The sequence below is a fragment of the Mercenaria mercenaria genome, chromosome 10, assembly GCF_021730395.1.
Source record: "Mercenaria mercenaria strain notata chromosome 10, MADL_Memer_1, whole genome shotgun sequence".
Classification (NCBI taxonomy): domain Eukaryota; kingdom Metazoa; phylum Mollusca; class Bivalvia; order Venerida; family Veneridae; genus Mercenaria; species Mercenaria mercenaria.
The window spans coordinates 34731038-34753477 of record NC_069370.1 but is presented as its reverse complement, the minus strand read 5'-3'; the positions used below and the strand labels follow the sequence as shown (position 1 = coordinate 34753477).

The 22440-nt window shown below is 34.6% G+C and overlaps 3 protein-coding genes across 3 annotated transcripts in view; 2 read left to right on the top strand and 1 right to left on the bottom strand.

Moving 5' to 3' along the window:
* Positions 1–5811: 5811 nt before the first annotated feature.
* Positions 5812–12716, top strand: LOC123559409 (uncharacterized). The gene is made up of 6 exons (XM_045351184.2): positions 5812–5910; positions 9268–9420; positions 10081–10160; positions 11087–11161; positions 11491–11620; positions 12094–12716. Exons 1-6 carry the CDS (start codon positions 5841–5843, stop codon positions 12666–12668), a joined length of 1083 nt encoding a protein of 360 aa, XP_045207119.2. The 5' UTR covers positions 5812–5840; the 3' UTR covers positions 12669–12716.
* A 1344-nt stretch (positions 12717–14060) lies between these two features.
* On the top strand, positions 14061–17653 carry LOC123560418 (collagen alpha-3(VI) chain-like). The gene is made up of 6 exons (XM_045352613.2): positions 14061–14200; positions 14636–14791; positions 15407–15486; positions 15706–15780; positions 16455–16590; positions 17065–17653. The coding sequence occupies exons 1-6, from the start codon at positions 14143–14145 to the stop codon at positions 17646–17648; spliced, it is 1089 nt and encodes a 362-aa protein (XP_045208548.2). The 5' UTR covers positions 14061–14142; the 3' UTR covers positions 17649–17653.
* A 1855-nt stretch (positions 17654–19508) lies between these two features.
* Positions 19509–22440, bottom strand: part of LOC123559410 (uncharacterized) — a 45963-nt gene continuing 43031 nt past the window's right edge. Inside the window, exon 38 of the mRNA XM_053516862.1 lies at positions 19509–21957. Within this exon, the coding sequence (XP_053372837.1) occupies positions 21808–21957 (150 nt within the window). The 3' untranslated portion in view covers positions 19509–21807. The remainder of the gene's footprint in view (positions 21958–22440) is intronic.

The following is a 22440-nucleotide window of genomic DNA, read 5'->3' as shown; positions in this document are numbered from 1 at the left end:
GGGCTGGGAGTCAGCTGGTGCTTGACGTGGCAAATTGCTTTCTTCCTCACGATTCCGTTGTTGCTGAAGAGCGTTCTACACTTCCACCCTACGTGCGGCTCCCCTCACTGGCACTCTATTCCTATCACTCATACCGGCCGCAAGGTCGACTCTTCTATACCTCCTTCTCGCGCGTGGTTACCTCGGCATGTTAAATTGCTATGAGAAAACTTAAGTGGTAGCAAATGAACTGCTGAAAAGAAACTTAAGAAATAAAATTAAAAAAGCTAATATTCAACAGATCAATTACCTGAACGCAAATTATACCACGCGGCTATTATTTAGAACGAATTCTTTAAAATTCAAAACGATATTCTTTCAACTGATGTATAACAGAAAAGTATCGATCCCATGAAAAGCACGGGGAATTTTCGTTGAGTTATATACAATGAAAATCATTAAAATGCGTACTATCCCGGTTAGTTACATTTTGGACAAAAATTCTAGTATCCGGTCACCATAAATGAATAAAACTGGTCACAAAAAATAACTGACATTTATTTCTATGAGAACATAAATAAATTTGTAGTGAATATCTAATTACAGAGAGCGAAGCAACGGTTAAACAATAACTGTTGTACAACACTTTTGCCACTCAACCACTCCCCTAATGATGGGTTGTCCCAGTTTTCAGTACCGTGATCATTATGACATTGACCTACATACCCATAAAACCAATCATGCTATCAAGTTTGAAAATTCTGGGTCAAGTGGTTCTCAAATTATTGAGCGGAGACCATTTTAAAGGGTAAGGCCCCCGCGACTTTGACCTTTGAACTATTGAATTCCAAAACAATAACGGTTATCTACGTTTTAAGCCTAAATATGATAGCAAGTTTGAATGTTCTGTGTCAAGTGCTTCTTGTGTAACCATTCGTTCTGCCGACAAATGGACGGACCGACTCGACCCACTAGTGCAAAGCAATATAACGCTGCTTCTTCGAAGTAGAGTGGGGACATAATTAAGGTACTGAGGCTTCAATTAAAAGGAAACATTGCATAAACACATTAATATTCATTCTAATGCACACTGGTAAAATAGTTATTTTCAGTCTCGTGAAATGGCTTATCCGGTTGAATAAAATTGCTATGTTCTGTATGGACTAATTGATATTTGAACTACAGGCTATGGAATGCCAGAGCTGTCTTATGTTATATGTATACGAGGTATCTTCTCAAGATCTTGTTATGTCTTGTTAATTACTGTATTATCATGTTGACTTGCAATGCTATCATGTCTAACATACGTACTATTTTGTCAGACTTACGTACAATTTTGTTAAGCGACCATCTCATTTTCTTAAAGCAACACGCTATCATGTCCAGTGAACATACTATCTTGTCAGAGTGACATACTATTTTGATAAACGATCATCCAATTTTCTAAAAGTAACTTGCTGTCATTTTCAGTGTGTATACTCTCTTTTCAAAGTGACGTACTATTTTGTTAAACGACCATTCTATTTCCTAAAAGTAACATGGACATAATAGCATGTTATTTTGAGAAAACAGGATGGTTGTTTAACAAAAATAGTACATGTACGTCACTCGGACAAGATAATATATATCCTGGCCATGATAGCATAGGATGGTCGTTTAACAACATAGTACGAAAATTGTCCTTCTTCCAAGTGAGATACTATAAACTAATACAAAAAACAAACATGTTATATTGAACAATCTTCACCATGTTAAAAATGAAGAGGAATGGCGTTTTAAGTTAAATAGAATTTTAACTCTCCGATACGTTCTGGGTTCAATGTTCAAATAAAACAAATCCTAAATATGCGCTATTGTTTTACATTTTCTAGAACAGACATCTCCATCTTTGTTCCGCACAGAAATAAATATTTTACCCACACCTTTACTTCATAGAATCAATAGAAAGTAGAAGCATGTGTGATGATTCACAGATAAGTTTAAAACAAGCTTGCCTTGGTTATACTAATTTTATGTAGTATAGCAATTTTAACACGTTGACACTGTATAAAATGTTATCTTAAGCATGTCAATGCCGTCATAATGCCCCCATTAATTCCGTATTTTGTTGCATGGTGTTTGAAACAGAAATTAAAACTTGGTGTACACTGCTTTGTCAAATATATAAACTGCAAATCGCCAAATTTTATTTTATGATACATGAAGCCTGACCGTTGCAACTTGTGCAAGTAGAACTGGTTTTGAAATTAAGTCACACAAAATATCTAGCATGTGTTTACAAAAAGCAATTGTTATCAAATTTTGAAGTGGATTTCAAACTCATGACCCAGTATTACTATTTTTGAAAGGTATACAGTCACACGGATACAATTTAGGCCACATGTCGTCCTTTCCAAACTTTTTGTGTTAGCAGAAGACCTAAGCTGCCCTTCCTGGCATTATTTCAGGGGAGGAGCACCTGGGTAGAATCAATGACCTTCTGTAAGCCGTCCGGTTTGCATTCTCACATGGAGAGTTATGCGCACCAAGAGAGGTTTCGAACGGAAGCGTGTTACTCCTGCATAAGACCAGACCAATCACCATTAAGCATTCCGACACGCTGAAGTCACCGAAAGTATAAAAGGCAGACAGCGATATAGGAAACCTAACAGTCTTCTGGAGGAGTCGCCCATATGGGTTACCTGTGGCGACTATAATAAGCTTATAATTATACAAACAAACAGGAAACCTAATGTGATATCAACAGGTCAACGTTTTTATTTCGCCAACTTAACATAAGTAAGCATTCTGCAACGTAAAAAACAGCTCAGATTTTTATAATTGAACATCTTGACCTATTATCATTTAACGGTGTCATGAATATTTACAGAAATTCAATATTCCTTACAAACGATTGAATATCGATATAAACCGTCGGAAAAAATAACTAAACTAAACAAGAGTTTTAGGGCGGTAGTCACGCTTCAAGTAGCACAGAAAATTTACCATGTATATTATTAATTATATCTGTCATGTGTTTACGAATCGGACAGAAACACAGTGCATATCCATATCGGCGAAATCTGCTATATCGGCGGTTTCTTTGCGTCGGCACCGGCTATTATTTGCTATAAACAATGTCCAGATCGGTAGAGGAGGCAAAAAATTCGAATTGCCATCAATGATAATAGGTATGGTGCTCAAAAATAACTAGAGCATGGAACATTAGAATGTCTTTATTATGCATTGTAGTGTTTACTTTTTAATTTTCACCGAGTTTGCTTGCAAACTCGATGAAATTAGTTGATGATGTACTGACATGGAACACTAGCCCGACCTTTTCCACAGTCTTTAACGAGTTTTTGCTTTGATACTATACATAAGCGCACTATTTGTAATCATTGTTCAATATTCTTCCAAAGAATTCTGTCAAATAGGCCGAAATTTAAATTGAATTATTCAAAACCACTTACTTTTGGTTTTGTCAGGGCACCGGCGGTCTCTCTGCACACCAGTTCTTTTATGCACAGACAGCCTATCTGCATTACGCACACGCAGGTTCTATTCTACTGACTATTTGGACACGTTATAGCTTAATAAATTTGGTGAGTGGATCTGACTTCTCATAACTGTCAACCTTCACACCTTATTTCAAAACGTCAAAAACCAAACTGAAAATGAGTTTACTATCGACCCACAAATTACTATATTAAAATATGTAAAAGATTTATGTTAAAGTGACAGTTTTTCTATTTAGATGTCAGATTTTGTTTATTTAACTAGGAATCCTGAAGACGTCTGAAAAGTCACAGGGCATATTTAAATTTCGGATGTTCAAGCCTTTACACGCACGCTTTTTCCGCAATATCTACTAAATATTTGTTTGTGTAGTGCTATGAACTGCCAATTTACACCAAGAAAAGCTATTTTAAAAAGTTGTTTCTTTCACAAATGTCTGTTTCAATTGTTCTACGACTGTAAAATTAAAGCTGATTTCTTTTTTGTTTAGTAATTTTTATCTTTCTTGTGTGTGTTTTTTTTTTAGATTAAAGAGACTGTGCAGGTTTTTGAAAATGATACAGTATGTTGTTTTATTGTTAATAGGGTTGATATCAATATTTTCTTACTTGTACGAACTTCAAGATTTTATACGTTTAGACTTATCAATATAAAATCGTGATTCGTACAAGTAAGAAAATATTTATATCGACCATATTAACAATAAAACAACTTACCATTTTCAAAAACATGCACCGTCTGAAAAACACAAGAAAGATGAAAATAACTAAACAAAACAGCAGCTTTAATTTTACACTCGTAGAACAATTGAAACCGACACGTGTGAAAGAAATTTAAGAGGAGAAACAACTTTTCAAAATAGCTTTTACAAATCGGCAGTTCATAGCACTACACAGATATTTAGTATATATTGTGAAAAAGCGTGTACATCCAAATTTAAATCTGCCCTGTGACTTTTCAGACGTCTTTAGGATTCCTGGTTAAATAGAAAATATTCTTGCATCTAAATAGAAAAAAATGACACTTTAACGTAAATCTTTTACTTATTTCAGTATAGTAATATTATGTGGGTCGATAGTAAACTAACTTTCAGCTTGGTTTATGGGGGTGAAGGTTGACAGTTAGAAAAAGTCACATACCAAATTAATTAAGCTATAATGTGTCAAAAAGCCTGCCTGTGCATCAAAAACTGGTGTGCAGAGAGACCGCCGGTGCCCCGACAAAACCGAAAGTAAGGGATTTTGAATAATTTCATTTACATTTCGCGTATTTGTCAGTTTTTTATGCAAGAATATTGAAAAATGAATACAAATAGTGCGCTTGATATGTATGGTATCAAAGCAAAAACTCGTTAAAAACTTTGGAAAAGGTCGGGCTAGTGTTCCATGTCAGTACACCATCAACTAATTTCATCGAGTTTGCGAGCAAACTCGGCGATAATTAAAAAGTAAACACTACAATGCATAGTAAAGACATTCTAATGTTCCGTGCTCTACTTAATTTTGAGCAGCATACCTATAATCATGGATGGCAGTTCGATTTTTCGCCTCCTCTACCGAACTGGACATTGTTTATATAGCAAAGAATAGCCGGTGCCAACGTAAAGAAACCGCCAATATAGCAGAATTCGTAAAGAGTCCGCCGATACGGATATGCACCGTGAGAAATATCCGTCCTGAGGGCACCTGCGCATTGGGCTCTAACGAGACTTGTAAGGGGCAGTTGATTCGAAGTCAGCGACCTTATCCACTCGGTCACAGAGTCCCCTTTTGTACCGCTCTGCGTACGCCATATGATGAAATAGGAAACAAATGTATCCGAATTACGTGGTTGGATTTTGGAAGCTTTAATCAATAAAGTAGCGTCTTCTCAGAACTTAGATCATTTTGATAATATTGGAAAAACGCTTGATTGTCATCCTCGGAAGTTTCACAAGGACAATTTCTGAATAACTTGGAACTGTAGTATGACCCTGTTACCGTGAAGTGTAACTGTATTTGATACTTTTAACTGTGAAATCATATGAAATGCTTTCACATTGTATTGCAATAACTCTCTTAAACAAGTACATATTTATTCTTCATAACGAATTTTATTGTTACAGTTTCATGTTTTTTTCCAATTAAAAGACTTATAATTTTACAGATGGTACCTGGATTTGTAATAGCTATGATAGTCAATAACATAATTGTAAAATGTAGCTTTTGAATACATGTTGTGAAAGTATCAAGTACCAAAAGAAAAAAATATTTCGTAATAATAAAAATTCATTATCGTTTATTTAATTTATGTACAAAAATAAGAGTAGACGTGTTTCGAAAAGAGTGAAACAGGGTCAGCGATAACAAAGCGGTCAAACATTGATGTCAGTAGATCCTATTTTTAACTTAATTCTATCTGCTAAAATGGGACATGTCGCAGTATTTATTTTATGTAAGTAACTAAAATTATTAGCATCTGTTGAAACAATTTGCGCTTCAACATTGAAATGGAATTGATTTTCCGAACAATGCAATATATTCTTGTTCACTTCATGTGAAATAATTTCAATTTAAATATTGAAATTGAAATGATTGCCTGAACAATTAAATACCATATTCTTGTTATCTGCATGTGCAATGTTCTTGAAAATTAAAATAGAATTGATTGCCCGAACAATTATATACCATATTCTTGTAATCTGTATGTGCAATGTTCTTGAAAATTAAAACAGAATTGATTGCTCGAACAATTAAATACCATGTTCTTGTTACGCGATTATATTTGCGTATGATCCATTTTCTCTTCAGTCAATGTTAAATGACATTGAAAATTACAGTAATGCATGGGGATTACGTTTAAATGTAAACAAAACAAAAGTTATGATTTTCGAAAACGGGCGTCATACCTCCCATGATTTTTATCTTTATGATTCACGTATAGAAGTTGTTACAACGTTTAAATATCTAGGCATTCATCTATTTAAAAACGGAAATTGGAATCGCACGCAAAAATTAGTTGCGCAACATGCTTCGTTTTCCATGCATAACTTGTTTATTGTGAATAATCAGTTAGAACTGCCAGTGTCACAGAAATTAGGTTTATTTGACACACTTGTAGCTCCTATATTAAATTATGCCGCAGAAATTTGGGGCTATCATAAGAGCCCGGATGTCGAATCTGTGCACTCTAAATTCTGTCGAAAACTACTGTGTGTGAGAAATTCCACCAATCTGGATGCTGTTTACGGGGAATTAGGAAGATTCCCGATGTATATTTATAGGAAACTAATAATTATAAAATACTGGCATAAAGTTTTACAACAGAAAGATACTTCTTTATTGTTTAAAACGTATTGTATGTTAAAGACTGATGTTGATAATGGCGTTACGTATAACCAAACCAATTGGGCGTATCAAGTAAAATGTATATTAGATCAAGCAGGGTTAGCGTATTTGTGGCAAAATCAATTTACTGTGTTGTTAAATTATAATATCATTAGACAAAGAATTATAGACATATATCATCAAACCTGGTATGCGGCAATTAATAATTCACCTCGTTTAGAAACATATTTTTTATTCAAACATTCATTTGCTTTTGAGTCGTACTTAGACAAAATACAAGAGAAAAAATACAGAATAGCCTTAACTAAATTTCGAACTTCTTCCCATAATCTTTTTATAGAAACAGGTAGACATGTTAATGTTCCAAGAAATAATAGAATATGTGTTCAATGTATATCAAATATGGTTGAAAATGAATTTCATCATCTTTTAATATGTACTAAATACAAAGATCTCAGACAAAAATACCTAAAAAAATATTATTATACATGGCCTACGCTTCAAAAACTATCTAACCTTTTGTCAATAAAATCTAGAAATGTGTTAATAAATTTGTCCAAATTTTTATACCATGCAAGTAAAATCAGAAACTAAGTACATGTAAGATCTTCAGAAAAGCTATGTTCGTGTTGGAGTTGTCAGTTTGCTATAGACATTGTAAAATGTTTAATGCAATAAATTTATTGTTGTTGTGTTGTTGTTGTTGTTGTTATCTGCATGTGCAATGTTCTTGAAAATTAAAATAGAATTGATTGCTCGAACAATTAAATACCATATTCTTGTAATATGTATGTGCAATGTTCTTGAAAATTAAAATAGAATTGATTGCTCGAACAATTAAGTACCATGTTCTTGTTATCTGCATGTGCAATGTTCTTGAAAATCAAAATAGAATTGATTGCTCGAACAATTAAATACCATATTCTTGTTTATCTGCATGTGCAATGTTGAAATCACTACCATTTGAACATTAAAATAGAATTGATTGCCCGAACAATTAAATACCATATTCTTGTTATCTGCATGTGCAATGTTCTTGAAAATTAAAATAGAATTGATTGCTCGAACAATTAAATACTATATTCTTGTTATCTGCATGTGCAATGTTCTTGAAAATTAAAATAGAATTGATTGCTCGAACAATTAAATACTACATTCTTATTATCTGCATGTGCAATGTTGAAATCACTACCACTTGAACATAAATCAAGAATTGATTGCCCGAACAAATAAATACTATTTTCTTGTTCTCTGCATTTGCAATGTTGAAATAATTTCCTCTTCATCTTGAAATAGAATTGATTGCCTAAACAATTAAATACTATTTTCTTGTTCTCCGCATTTGCAATGTTGAAATAACCTCCACTTTATAATTGAAATAGAAATGATTGCCCGCGAACAATTTTTTGTCATATTCTTGCTCTATGCAAGTGCAATTTACATTATCGGCTCTTTGCAAAACACTTTCATATCGTTTCAAATACCCCTTGTTAGTACCAGATCATTGTTGCCAGAATGATTGAACTATACACGGAATGCACCTTTCAGAGTGGAATATACATAGATTTACACGTCAAAAAGAAATGGACCTGCTTAATTTCTTAAAAGTTTCTAAACTATAGAAATTAATTTATTCAATGTGCCAAATGAATAATTCCTAAACGAAATAAATATTATACTGGAAAACATCATCTCAACAATAAACTTAATATATCCTCTCCTCTTGTGAATCTATTCTACTTCCGCACCGGTTCCTACCCTATCCAAACCGTTTTCTTAGAAAGTACCAAAAAAAAAACCCATTTTAAAAGGAGAAAACTGAAATGAGCTTCTCCGCTGAAAGTATGGCCATACACTCATAGACTTTTATAATCGGTCACTTTATAAAGCGGTAACTTGGATAATATTTAAATTACACGACTGAAATTTTCTCGATTACCTTTGTTCCCATATGCTATTTTTTCGTGAGGGTAATTTTCCATTAAAATGGCTTAATGGTATACTTTATTGTTTTATTTTCAGCTTAGTCTTAACGAAATATATGAAAATCATAGGTGACCGATTATAAATGTCTGGGGGCCTCCGTGGCCGAGTGGTTAGAGTCGTTGACTTCAAACCATTTGCCCTTCATCGATGTGGGTTCGAAACCTCATTTGGGGCGTAGAATTCTTCACGTGAGGAAGCCATCCAGCTGGCTTACGGAAGGTCGGTGGTTCTACCCAGGTGCCCGCTCGTGATGAAATTGTGCACGGAGGGGCACCTGGGGTCTTCCTCCACCATTAAAGCTGGAAAGTCGCCATATGACCTAAAATTGTGTCGGTGCGACAATAAACCCAATAAAATAAATAAATATAAATGTCTGAATGTACAAAAATGGATTTACCCTTCCGAAAGGCAGCGCCTAATTCCATATTATAAGATATGTTAATGTCAAGTTTTCACTAACTGGTTGAATATATTTCAGTTGTAACTGTCACCACAGTGACGTCACAAACATCACCGCAGTGTGACGACATTGACACGTCCGCATGCAAACTATTGCAGGCTCAAAGACCGAACCTATGTTCTGACCAAACTTTGGCAAAAACTACATGCCCCAGGTTCTGTAAATTATGTCGTGAGTATGTCTTTTACTAGGAAATATCTTTATATATTCACTGAAATATTGTATATTTATTTTATACTGTAGATAAGTGTATATCATATAAATATATCATTGTTTAGTTCACGAAATTCATACCTGTGAACTTCTGTTTTTACGCAAAAAAAAACATATTCTCTATAATATTATTTGCTATTCAAAACTTTAATTTCTTCTTTTTAGATTCTATGACTAGAACTATTTTATATAAAAAATATGTATAACATTTTAACACTGCCAGCAAATGTTGGCGTACATAGGTTAAAACGTTACCGATTTTTGAATGTGACTAATACTAGTATCAAACTGATATTAATCTGATTTCGTCAATATATAGACTTATCCGAAGCTTTCGAATATGCTCATTTACACTTAATTATGTTCACTGAGTGCTTAGTATGTGTTACATTTTCACTTGAGGCAGATTTAAAATATGGTTTCCGAACTCTGTGTTATAAACATGTTTATACTCAAATAAGTTTCTAAAAGAAGATATGGAAAGTGAATAATGATATGAAATTTCGACAAAATTTCGATAAAATTTCGATTAGGTAGGACTGACCACCTTTGATGAACGTACTCCTGTTATTGAACCGTTAGATGTTAAGATATGTTATCGTTTTCCTATTATTTTAGCGGTCGAATGCTACCATTGTAATGCTACAGTACTGGACTATCATCTCTGTAATACTACAAAGCTCTGTGGAAAAAACGAGGTAACATAATACCTTATCTAGTAACGGCACAGCTGATATAAAAGCGGATTTTAAACCGAATCTGTCTGCAAGATACATATGGTTTGTTAAAGAAACATGATTTCAGTTACTCCACTAAACATATCAAGTATGTATTAGTTCTTAAACGCAAATATTCTACTAAATATGTCAAATATATGATTGTTACTATACTAAACATGTCAAATACATATCATTTCCTTAACCGACATACTTTACTAAACATGTCAAATATATATTAGTGCTTAAACCCAGATACAATACTATATATGTCAAATACATATTAGTTCTAAAACTCCGACATTGTACTAAACATTCCAGATACTTAATGTTTTTAAGTTCTCTTTCTTTCCATACACCGTTACCCAGTGGAATCTACTGCCACCCCTGATCGTTAATTAGCCTGATCCAGAACATTTCAGACATGCTGTTAACGCATCCCACTACTATTAAGTGACTACACCCTGTTTTTATCTTGATTTTACTCTTGTTAATACAGTTTTATCTTGCACTATCTTCCTTTTGACATCTTACTGTCATTCTTTTAACTTTTATTCTGGCACAGACGCGCACCTGCTAGTTATACCCGAAAGGGGCGTCAAGCAGTATACATACATACATACATACATACATACATACATACATACATAGTTACTCTACTAAACACGTCAAAACATATATTAGTTCTTAAACCCAGATGTCAAATATATATTAGTTCTTAAACCCAGATACACTTGCACATATCAAATATATGTTAGTTCTTAAACCCAAATACACTGCCCCACATGTCAATTATTTATTAGTGACTCTACTGAACATGTCAAATATATATTTGTTCACTACTACACATGTCAAATACATATCAGTTACTTCTTGCTCGTAATAGTAGATATTGCATTACATTATAGGTGTGTATGAGAAAAGAACTAAAGTCATTTGTTGATGGACATCATGAATATGAAATGACGTGTGCAGGAAGAGAGGTAAAACTACACTAACGTTTAACTTTGTGAGAATAGCTCGTTAATTGTATAGACAAGAGTCTGATTGGTGTTCCAAACGAACAATTACATTGTAATATATTAATGTATAATGCTGAATAAAATCTATAAGAAGATTTATTAGAAGCATAGAAACAAGCAAAAACATAGCAGACTCGGTTTTACTGAGCAAGTTTATGAGAGTTAATGAAATGCGCAACACTCCTCATGCACACAACTTTAAAAATTAAGTAAGCAATCGTTTCAAGGGTTAAAAAAATTTCCATAACACGTAATATATAAAGATAACACGTTTCTTTTATATAATGCAGATGTGTGACGGTGGCAACGACTTAGTAATTCCATTTGGTAAACGTGCCGTTGAATCGCGTGATATATCTGTAACATGTTGTGCGGATGATCTTTGTAACTATCCGGGAGGCACCCAAACTACGTCACATGGTACGTAGCAGACAGTCAGTCATTTTCATTTTGTGCATTTTGATTACCAAAACTATACATTATTGAAAAATATACATTTGTTTAAACATTAGGTAGACACATATAAGATTAGTGTTTTATAATGACATTCACTCAGGATTAACATACCATTGCATTTTTGTTTGTACATATTTAATGCTCATATCGGGATCAAAATGATTCCGTGTACTGCACAACCTCTTAAGAATAACTGCTACTGGGAAGATTAGAATATGGTTGCTGTACAGATCTAGGTTGTTGCTATGGAGGCATTTAATGATCAAGATAATATAGGCCTTGTTGTGAGACGGTTGGTTTTCAGAGATGCCGTTCACGGAGGGAATACAATATTTAATATCTTATCTATCAGTAATCATAACATATATGGTAGATTGAAAAGTAAATAATTTTGCTTAAGAAAAAATACTGATATTACTGCTTGTATGTACCGTCAGGTTGTGCTAAAGACATCGTATTTCTTGTCGATGAAACGTCCAATGTGGCAAGAACCCAACAAGCTGCAGTGATTAAAACCATCATGGATGTCGTCAAAAGATTGAACATCGGCGAGACTGACAACTTGGTTGCCCTCTACGGTTACGCTGATGATCTTGAAGAAAAGTTCAGTCTTCATCAGAACACTGACCAAACAAGTCTTCTGGCGGCGCTTCAGTCGCACAATCTTAACACACATGACCGCCACTCCGATCCTCATGATGCCATTAAAGCTCTCACTCGCCATGTACTGCAACCAGGAGCCGGCGACCGCACTACCTATCCTGACGCCGTTGTTCTTATCTCGGACTCCTTCCTCGCCCATAATGTTCAGCTTGGACTCCATGATAGCGCAGATCTGCAGAGAGCCAGCCAGGATGTGATTCTGGTTAGTGTTGGCACCCAGCTTAATTTTCTTGGTCTCAACAACCTTGACGGACTTGCGACAGATAAAAACCACATTTTGCACGTTAGCGATATGTACACTCCGACAGATCTCGTGGATTCAATTGTTGCCTTATTGCAAAAATGTTAAAGCTGATAAAAAACTAAATAAAGCAGCATAAAATATGTTTTACCTTGATGATTATACGTTTTTATTACCTCCCTACTTTCTTTAACCATGATTTAGTCTTACTGTATGTTTCATTTCCGATGGATTACTTCGTTCCATATTCGTACTTGTGAATTCTTAAACCTCTGGAAGAAAAAAATCTTTCACTGAATTTGGTTTTTGTAGTAGCGAACGTTCTTACATAAAATTTGAAATGATCGTTTGGAAACATAAAACCCAGTCAAGCAAATGAATGGCAGACTCTGTTTGACCAAGTCTACTCATGAGGGGTGGTCTGTTGTGCCTTTGCATTGAACAGACTCTATGAGTCCAAGAGACCAGAAAAATCATGACGCCGAGTCCAAGTACGGGGAGACCAGAACGCAATCTTCATAGTAATGAGCAAGATTCTTAATTGTAATCAGAAAAGAAAATCGACTACTGTATAAGGGGTTATCGAAAACGCAGCTGACCTGTAAAAGACCTATAGCTGGTCATTTTAACTTTTGGGGTTGAACTAATTCCAATATAAACTTTTTAGTGTGGACTAAGTAGTATGTACAGAAATGAAACACAGAAAAGAATCCTCAAAACTATCTTGGCACATTTTTGAGATATTGCATTTGGAATTCTGTAGTAATGTCTAATACGTATTGTTGCCGTTTCTGTGGACATATGTTGTATTGTTCAACTGTTGGTATACTATAGCACAAATGTTTGCTTTGAATATCAGAAAAAAAAGATATTTTATAATTTCTAGCAAGTACTTGTAGGCTTCGTTTAGTATTTTACCATCTTTGTAAAAATGTCTAGAGGTATCAAAATTCAGAACATAGATGTCAAACTTCAAAACATAGAATTGTGTTTGTTTGTTTTGGGTTTAACGTCATTTTTCAACAGTAGTTCAGTTATGTAACGACGGGCAGTTAACATAACATATGTTCCTGGATTCTGTACCAGTAGAAACCTGTTCTCCGCAAGTAACTGCCAACTTCCCCACAAGAATCAGAGGTGGAGGACGAATGATATCAGACACGATGTCATTTTTAAAATCGTCACGGAGAACATACGCCCCGCCCGGAGATCGAACTCGCGATCCATCCCGAGATCCGTATATATGTACTCTCCCTATTGGGCTAAGTGGGCGGGCGAACATGGAATTTCTAAACTACCCAAATCTATACATACATAGTTCTAAAACAAACTCGTCGGCATTTGAGTTAAAGGGGGATGAACATTAGATATTCTATGATCTATTTAGACCTTTTGGTAAATTATTAGAATAAGCAACAATATATACAGCGAGATAATATGAAACAATCTTTTAGATATATATGGAATATATCGTGGTTAGTGAAAGTTCATTATGCTCTATCTATACATGCAAGTATTATTCGAACGATTATTATAAATAGGTTAATGTCAAACGTCCTTATCTTGATAACCAAATGTACAAATGTATATAAAATTCACTTATTTAGAGATGCGGCCGATTGTAACATATTTTGTCTTATGTAAGTAGCTTTTATAATTGAGGAGCCGCCCTTTGCTTTTGAAAGCACCGGTTGTGCACTCTGTTAAAGTTTATTTAAGAGCTTATTTTAAAGAACAGATTTCTTTTACAAACATGACTGCTGGAAAGTTCAGAAAATGAGTATGAAGTATAGTCAAAACTGAGTCGACAACGTACATAATTTCTTTTTTAAAAGCATTTATGATCAATTAACGAGGCGCCACAATATTTTTCAAAGTTAAAACTAAAGATGAAAAGTGCAATGAAACTATATTTATGATAAACGAAAGTCTAAGTAACATTAAAACAGCTGCCGTAATAACATTTGCAATCAGACTGCATAGCTACATAGTTAGCTATATATTGAGATATTTGGTTGTTACGAACAATTGTAAAAATAAGCGAACTTCTTATATAAACTCAACTTACTTACCAGGTATAACCGTTGCGGTTACATTGGCACAGACGGTACCGCCAGCGTGTGATGACATAGATACATCAGCATGTCAACTAATGGTTGCTCAGAAACCGGATCTTTGTTCTGACCCATCCTTGGCAAAACCAGTCTGCCCAAGATACTGTAAACTATGTCGTAAGTATCAAGACTTGACATTTGACATTTCAAGCTAGAGAGGTCTTGCCCATGCAACATGCTCAACAATTTGTTTTAATTAATATGAAGTTGCGCATGCGCATCATTTCATTTTGTTGATATCAATATCAATTGGGGCTCATTTACATCACCTTAGATTAATAGCAATTAACGACATATGGGAGAAATATTACTGTTCGTAATACATGCATTATGGACTAACTGTTATATCACTATCAAAAAGATGGTTAAGACATCTGCAATATTTGCATGTGTTCAGGTTGTTTGTAGTTAACCTTTTAAATGACTTTAATGAAAGTCTTTTGTAACTTTATTTATAAAAATAAATTGCTAAGGTCAGCTTATACAACAGAATTCATTAGACATGCCCACACATTTCCATCACATATATACAGTACTGCATAAGTTGTTAAATGCAGCTTAATACCTCAGCATACAGGGTGAATCTGGAATTATATCATGCAGTTCGGTCCGAGAAAATCATATACACATCCATACAACATGTTAATAAATCATTATAATGTTCTTGAAGTAACTCGGGAGTGACCTGAAAGGCTAAATACAATATTTTTTACGTTGGCGTATATATTTCAGCGGTTGAGTGTTACCACTGTAATGCGACAGTGTTGGACTACCATCTCTGCAACACGACAATGCTTTGTGCGGAAGGAGAGGTCAGTTTTGATATTCTTTCAATCTTTTAAGTTGTCCAGCAATGAACCGCTCTTTGTTCGGTAATGACGTTCTGCTGTTTCCTTGATTTACCACATAGACTTTCGTGCCGACAAGGCGCTAGCTTGTCGTCATATGATAAATGATTACATTATGATACAGAAATACAATGACTGAAACACTCACAGAGCATGTGTATAATGGTTGTCGTTATGTTGTAGGTGTGTATGAGAAAGGAGCTCAAGTCTTTTGTTGATGGTCACCACGAATATCAAATGACATGTGAAGCTAGACAGGTAAAATGAACAAAGATATTTTCTTGCTGAATAACCAGTTAAAAAATTTATATAATTCAGATAAAACAACATTCAGCTTTTGGAATATATATATATATATATAAGTAATCACAGCTTAAATAACGGGCGATTCAAAATAGGAAAGGTCAATATATCCATCAGTATGCTTCAGAATAGTTTACGAAATTTTAGTTTCATTGAAGAACTTTTCATATATGTGCTAGTAACAGATTGTTTTGTCACATTTTAAGGCATATTGTCTATGGTCGACTAAATCAGTAGGGCACCTTAGAAAGATCAGCAAATAAAAACATTAGGGTGTTTAAACCAGTTTATGGCTCATAAACTATTGATCCCCTCCATTTCCCTAAGTTAGACGACAAGTTAGTCGTGTCTAATTAATACCTAACACACGCAATTGTTATAGTAGACATGGTATGTAAATTGTAAATTGATATAAAAAGCAAATATAAAGAACGGTAAACGCATGTACACAATACATTTTATTTACAAAGAAAGATCATCAAGAGAACTATCATTAAGTGCCCGAAGAATTAGTAGTCACATTAGACTTCATACTGAAGTTTTACTTAAAAAATCATACTGATTTCTTCAGCCATTCTAAACAAGAAGAAAATACATGAACCAACGAATGTATCTTTTTTTTTCTTCAGATTTGTGATGGAGGTAGTGATCTTTCTATTCCGTTCGGGAAGCGTGATATCGAGCAACGCGACATCTCTATAACATGTTGTGCCGATGACCTTTGCAATTATCCCGGGGGCCAGGTTCCATCACCAACATCTTCAGGTAGGTCAAAGATTAAAGAAAAATTAGAAAGAAGTCAGTTAAAATGGTGTACATGTATAACGCTTTTCTACATTTTGTTCACTAAATCTTCAAATATTTGTATATTTTAACATACCTATAAAGAACATACACCTGTATAGTTTTGAAAGTTCTTTTATTAAATAAAATTCACCGTATGGCTTATTACCGAAAATATATAGTGCACTTAAGGGAACAAAAAAGAAACTTTTGAACATTTTATGAAGCCAAATTTCATAAAAGGTAATGCACAAAGTCAAGACGGAGTCATTATGCCGCCGATTAAGAAATTTTAAATGTGTGTAAACTTCATCCCTTCGGAAAGAATTGTGTATTTATTAAGAGTTACAAAGGAGGTATTCATCATTAGTTGTATGTTAAAGTTACAATGGGGTTATCTATCATTCATTGTATGTATATACGTGTTCATGGTATCTTTTTTCATATTTCATACAGGTTGTCCAAAGGATATTTATTTTCTTGTGGACGGAGCATCCCATGTTGTGAAAACTGAACACTTGGCTGTACTCAACACCTTGATGGCAGTAGCAAAAAGTCTCGATATCGGCATGACTGACAATCTCATCGCCCTCTACACATATGACCAGAGTTTGCACGAGAAAATCGAGCTTCAGCAAAACACTGACGTGGCCAGTTTGGTAGCATCATTGCAGTACCAGAATCTACATGGACAAAATCGCAATTCCGATACAGAAGAGGCAATTCAAAACTTGGTGCAGCATGTAATGACACCAAGAGCTGGTGATCGAAGTGGATACCCGGATGCTGTCGTTCTTGTAACCGATACAATAACAGCGCAAAGAGTTCATCTTGGAATCCGTGATAAAGTTCAACTCAAAGGAGCAAGTCATGACGTCATTCTCCTGAGCGTGGGTCTTGATTATTCCAGTCTGTTCGGTATTTCTGGTGATGGTGGGAACACTATTGCAACAGATAAAACACACATTCTGCATGTTAGTAATTTGAATGCACTTATGAATGTAGTCGATTCGCTTGTTGCTTTACTGAATAAATGTTGAATGTGTTCAGTGATGAAATGTATGGTTTATTTTTAAAATTCAATAGTAATTTAAAGACACTTCTGCGAGAAGGTATTTCTAAACCCGTTTTTTATGGGGATGTGGTTTACAAACTTCGTAAGATCTTGGGTCATGGTAATTTTCCAAATGTATTTGAAAAGATTATCAAACGTTTTATTAAAAGAGGTTACGACCCAACTGTTTTGAGACATACCGCATGTTTAGTGTTCAACCCGTTTACAGTTGGACACTACGCTTCCCTCTTTGATTGCGTCTGACGGAAGAGGGGGAGGACTCTATGATGAGCAGTTTTTAAATCCTACCAGGACTAAACTGTTTTGATATTTGTCTTCTGGCCTGTTTCGTCGGGCCCTTAAGGGTGTTTCTCTTGTTGCTCTGTATTCTGAAAAGGCATTGAGTACATACGTTTTTGGTTCTTAAGGTTTGCTTTTTATATATTTATACACGAGCATTTTTCTGTTTTACATGCCATGGCTTTTTGTTTCCATTACGTGTGTTAGAGATTCACCTGGAGGGGATTACTTTTATTTACACTGTCCCATGTCTTTGGAACATGGTGGGGGTAAGAGTGAGGTTGGGTGCGCACCATAAACCGGTTTAAGCTCCCCAGCGGTGTTTTTGCCACTGACCGTTCCAAGGCGGTTCCCCACTGTGTTCCTTTGTTTGTTCGTTTTGTCCTTGTGTGTTGACTTTGTGTGCGCGCGTGTGTGTATGCTTATTGTTCGTCTTGTCCTTATGTGTTGGCTTTGAGTGTGTGTGTGTGTGTGTTGTTCGTTTTGTCCTGATGTGTAGGCTTTGAGTGTGTGTGTGGTGCACGCGTTTGCGTGCTGGGGGGTTCGTTTTGAGGAGGCTGCACTTTTGGTGCGTGGCACTCCCTGTTTGATATTTTTCTTTGTTTTTATTGTTTGAAAAAAATACCATATATTTACCTTTGAAAACCTGGCAGCCATTTCGGAGTCAAGGTTGTAGATACCTAACAAGAGGCAGTTTACAAAACATGCAAGAAATAGGAAAGGTGTAAGGACACATGTCCCAGTCCTTCACATTTGTGAATATTAAATGCAGTAAACCGAATTCACAGCATTGTGAGAAATTCTTTTCTAATCTGTAGCAGATTTTATTTGAGAATGGCCCTTAAATGGCGACAACAGGAGATAATCTGTGCTATGAGAACATCATCAATAATAACATCTGTTTAAATGACGTCAAATCAACCTTAGGTTGCATCAATGAAATCCTTTTCATAAAATATCTTAATGAAAACCAGCTGGTCATCTTTCAAATGAAATTTGAGCATGCTGCCTGGGGCTAGTTATCCATTATTAGACACACATTATGTAGCAAGAGGTGGACAAACTGGAAATTTCTCAAACAGCAAAATGAGTAGGAAGGTGAGCGGCAGTAAATAGCAAAATAGGATTATAAGAACGCTTGTTTGTTTTGGGTTTAACGGCGTTTTTCAACAGTATTTCAGTCATGTAACGGCGGACAGTTAACCTAACCAGTGTTCCTGGATTCTGTACCAGTACAAACCTGTTCTCCGCAAGTAACTGCCAACTTCCCCACATGAATCAGAGGCGGAGGACTAATGATTTCAGACACAATGTCGTTTATCAAATAGTCACGGAGAACATACGCCCCGCCCGAGGATCGAACTCGCGACCACGCGATCCGTAGACCGATGCTCTATTACTGAGCGTGGCTATTACCTTTTCATCTGTATTCTTGCTTTAGAAAAAAAAACGGTTCGCAAAACAGCAGCGATCTTAAGACACATTTTTATCAGGTTTAATATTGATTTTTCCAGTACAACAGGACAAGAGAACAAGACAAGGCGTGTTTGGTGAAAATACATTGTATTTAGTATCAAAACTGTATGCTAGTAACAGTTTTAAAATATACATGTTAAGAATTTGGTTGTAAGTTTGATAGAGACAATTTAAAACATGTTTATGGATCTCTTAACGTACTAGAAAAAGATGTACACTTTATAATTAATTGACATTTTCCCTTTCGGTGACAGTGACCAAACAAATATATAGGTCAAATTAAACCATTAGTATGTGCATAGTGCGCTGTAAAAAATTTATTAGAATTACATATAACACTTGGATTTGTAAAAACGGAATAATTGTACAACAAACAAATCTGCCTAATATAAATAACAAAAAAGATAAATACAAAAGTGCTTCGTAAGGTGCATCACCAGTAAAAAAACAATAAATAATGCATTTATCAGGCTGACACCAGTGCGCCGTGTAAACTTCAGTATTACAAGGTCACTAGAGGATTATTCAGTTATTCAGCTGAACACTTGTTAGTAAACTGGGTCAAGAGTTCGGAGGACGTAACGATCATTCAGCAATTGTACTATACTATTGCAACAATCGCGGTAAAAATTCAAAATTATTCAGCTCTATTCAATCCTACATTATACGAAACTGTATGGTGACGTTTTCTTTAAAACATGTAAGCGGCTCGACACTGAGATTAGGTTTTGAAGTGTTTTTAACATCTTTTAGCCAGTCGTTTATCGTAATTGTTGGGTCAAAGCCATTCATAGTGGAAGGAATTTCAATGAATTCACATCGTACGACGTGGAAGTACGATTGTGAGAGTGCGGAGGGCTTTTGAATTTATCTCAAGCGCGGTTTTGTGCTTTATTATATCCTAGTCACAACCATTTTAATTGTTTCGTTTATGAGTGCCAGCTTAGCATCTATGATAACAGGCAAACTATTAGGTAAGTAATATTTTTGTTGAATTATGTTATAGAGTGATATAGGACTTTACAAATTAGTAAAAATCTGAATTGATTATTTTTGTAATTAAAAGCATTTCTTAAACAAAAAAAAAATGTTTTTGACAAATTTTACTGACTGCAGGATAAACAGAATATTACGTTACCTTCTCTCTTAGCTCAAGTCTATCCGACTTGTCTCCGAAAAGTTTATCCCCCTCGGGAAAGCTTCGGGGTGTGTAAACTTTTCTGTAACTTACCGGATAAACTTAAGTTCAGAAAGAGAGTAACCTAATATTCTTTGTGTATTGCATGGAAGAGAACAATTAAGAACAAATAACATTTGGCAAGAATACAAAATAAAAAATAACACCCGACAACAGGAAGCTAATTCAAACACAAAGGCTAATCAATCTATGATACACACATCTTATAATAACACAAAAACATGGACTATAAGAAAAAACAGCAATCCGGCTATCAAAATACTTTAAAACAAAACATATAAACAAACAAACCAACAAGTCACTACTGCTACGAAACGACTACAAGAATGTCCTTGTCCTATTTATTCGGGCATTTTCTGTAACATGAATAAATCTATTTGGTTAAGAAATTAGAACAAATGTATAACCTACACTGTATTCTAGTTAATATGAAAGAGAGGACTAGGTATACTCATCTGAAGTCTTCAAAGAAAAGTATAATTTTAGTTACAAATATTGGTCGATCATTCAAGGTAAACTTAAAAAGCTATATATTTTGACTCTTTTTCTCTGATTTTTTTTTACAAACATGACTTATCAGCGTTCAACTATAGAACCCACTCATACTGATAAGGACTGCTGCATATATTCTCATTTTTTTTTCAATCATCAGTCCTATAATAGAACGGTATCAAGTTTTACATCAGTCTTACGTAATGGTATGGTATTTTAGTCAAGATTCATACCTTGAATATGACATAAAAATGATATTAAAAATATAAATTTATAAAATTACTAATTTCTGATAAAAGGAAAAAATGTGATATGTGTAAAATGAAACTGTAGGTTCCGGCCCTGACTAAAACTATGAAAAAATATTAGAACTGAAGAGTAAAATCCATGATGCCTTATACAAAATAAATAAAATACAAACTATCTTAGACATGATCTAGAAAAACGAAATGACCCTGCACATTGTCTTCGAAATCAAAATACAAAAACACGAAGTCAATATGGAAACGAATTTTTCGTACATTCAAATACCCTCTCACTTGCTTTTAATTTATTTTTAAAAATGAACAAACACGCATACAACACACAAACAACAGAATCAACCATTTAGTTGTACTTAGGCTTACTTCACATACATACACTCAAAGTTGCATTTAGGCTAGCATCATATATAATTTGATCAGAAATAGTCATAGGCATTCTTGCTTTGCCGCTTGGATGTCCGCCGAGCTTCTTCCAATTCTTGGCTGTGAAGAAACGACGGATTTTCCTGTCCAGTCTCAGATGTTTCTTTAGTTGTCTGAGTTAGTGGTTTCTTTGGTTCTTCCATCTATAATAAACAAATTGCAAACACATTGCTTTTTCAGATGTATTAGCTACTTTTATTCTAGTAACACGTACGTTTCACCAAGAATATTTTTTTTTTAAAAGCGTTATCTAAATACTTAGAAAAACTTTCAAAATGTAAGTAAAACACCGATGACAATTACAAATGATTAAAAAAAACACACACACAGTTTTCAACTGAAATATATTATGCGGCTTTAAGGCACGTCAAAAACGATTGAGGTCATATAACATTATTATTTCTTGCTTGAAGAATTGGGGACCAGCCAGATATGACTTCTGATAAGCCCTTAGATGTTTGGGACAAATAAATAAAGAGTTAGATTCATCATTTGAAACAATCTACAGACCTTACTCTAAGTAATCTTTATTTCAAAAGACCTATCGTCATAAAAACATAGTTTGGTCAATACCAATCAGAAGAGTGGAAACTAAAAGACATAGCCTAATATATAATAGAATTCTA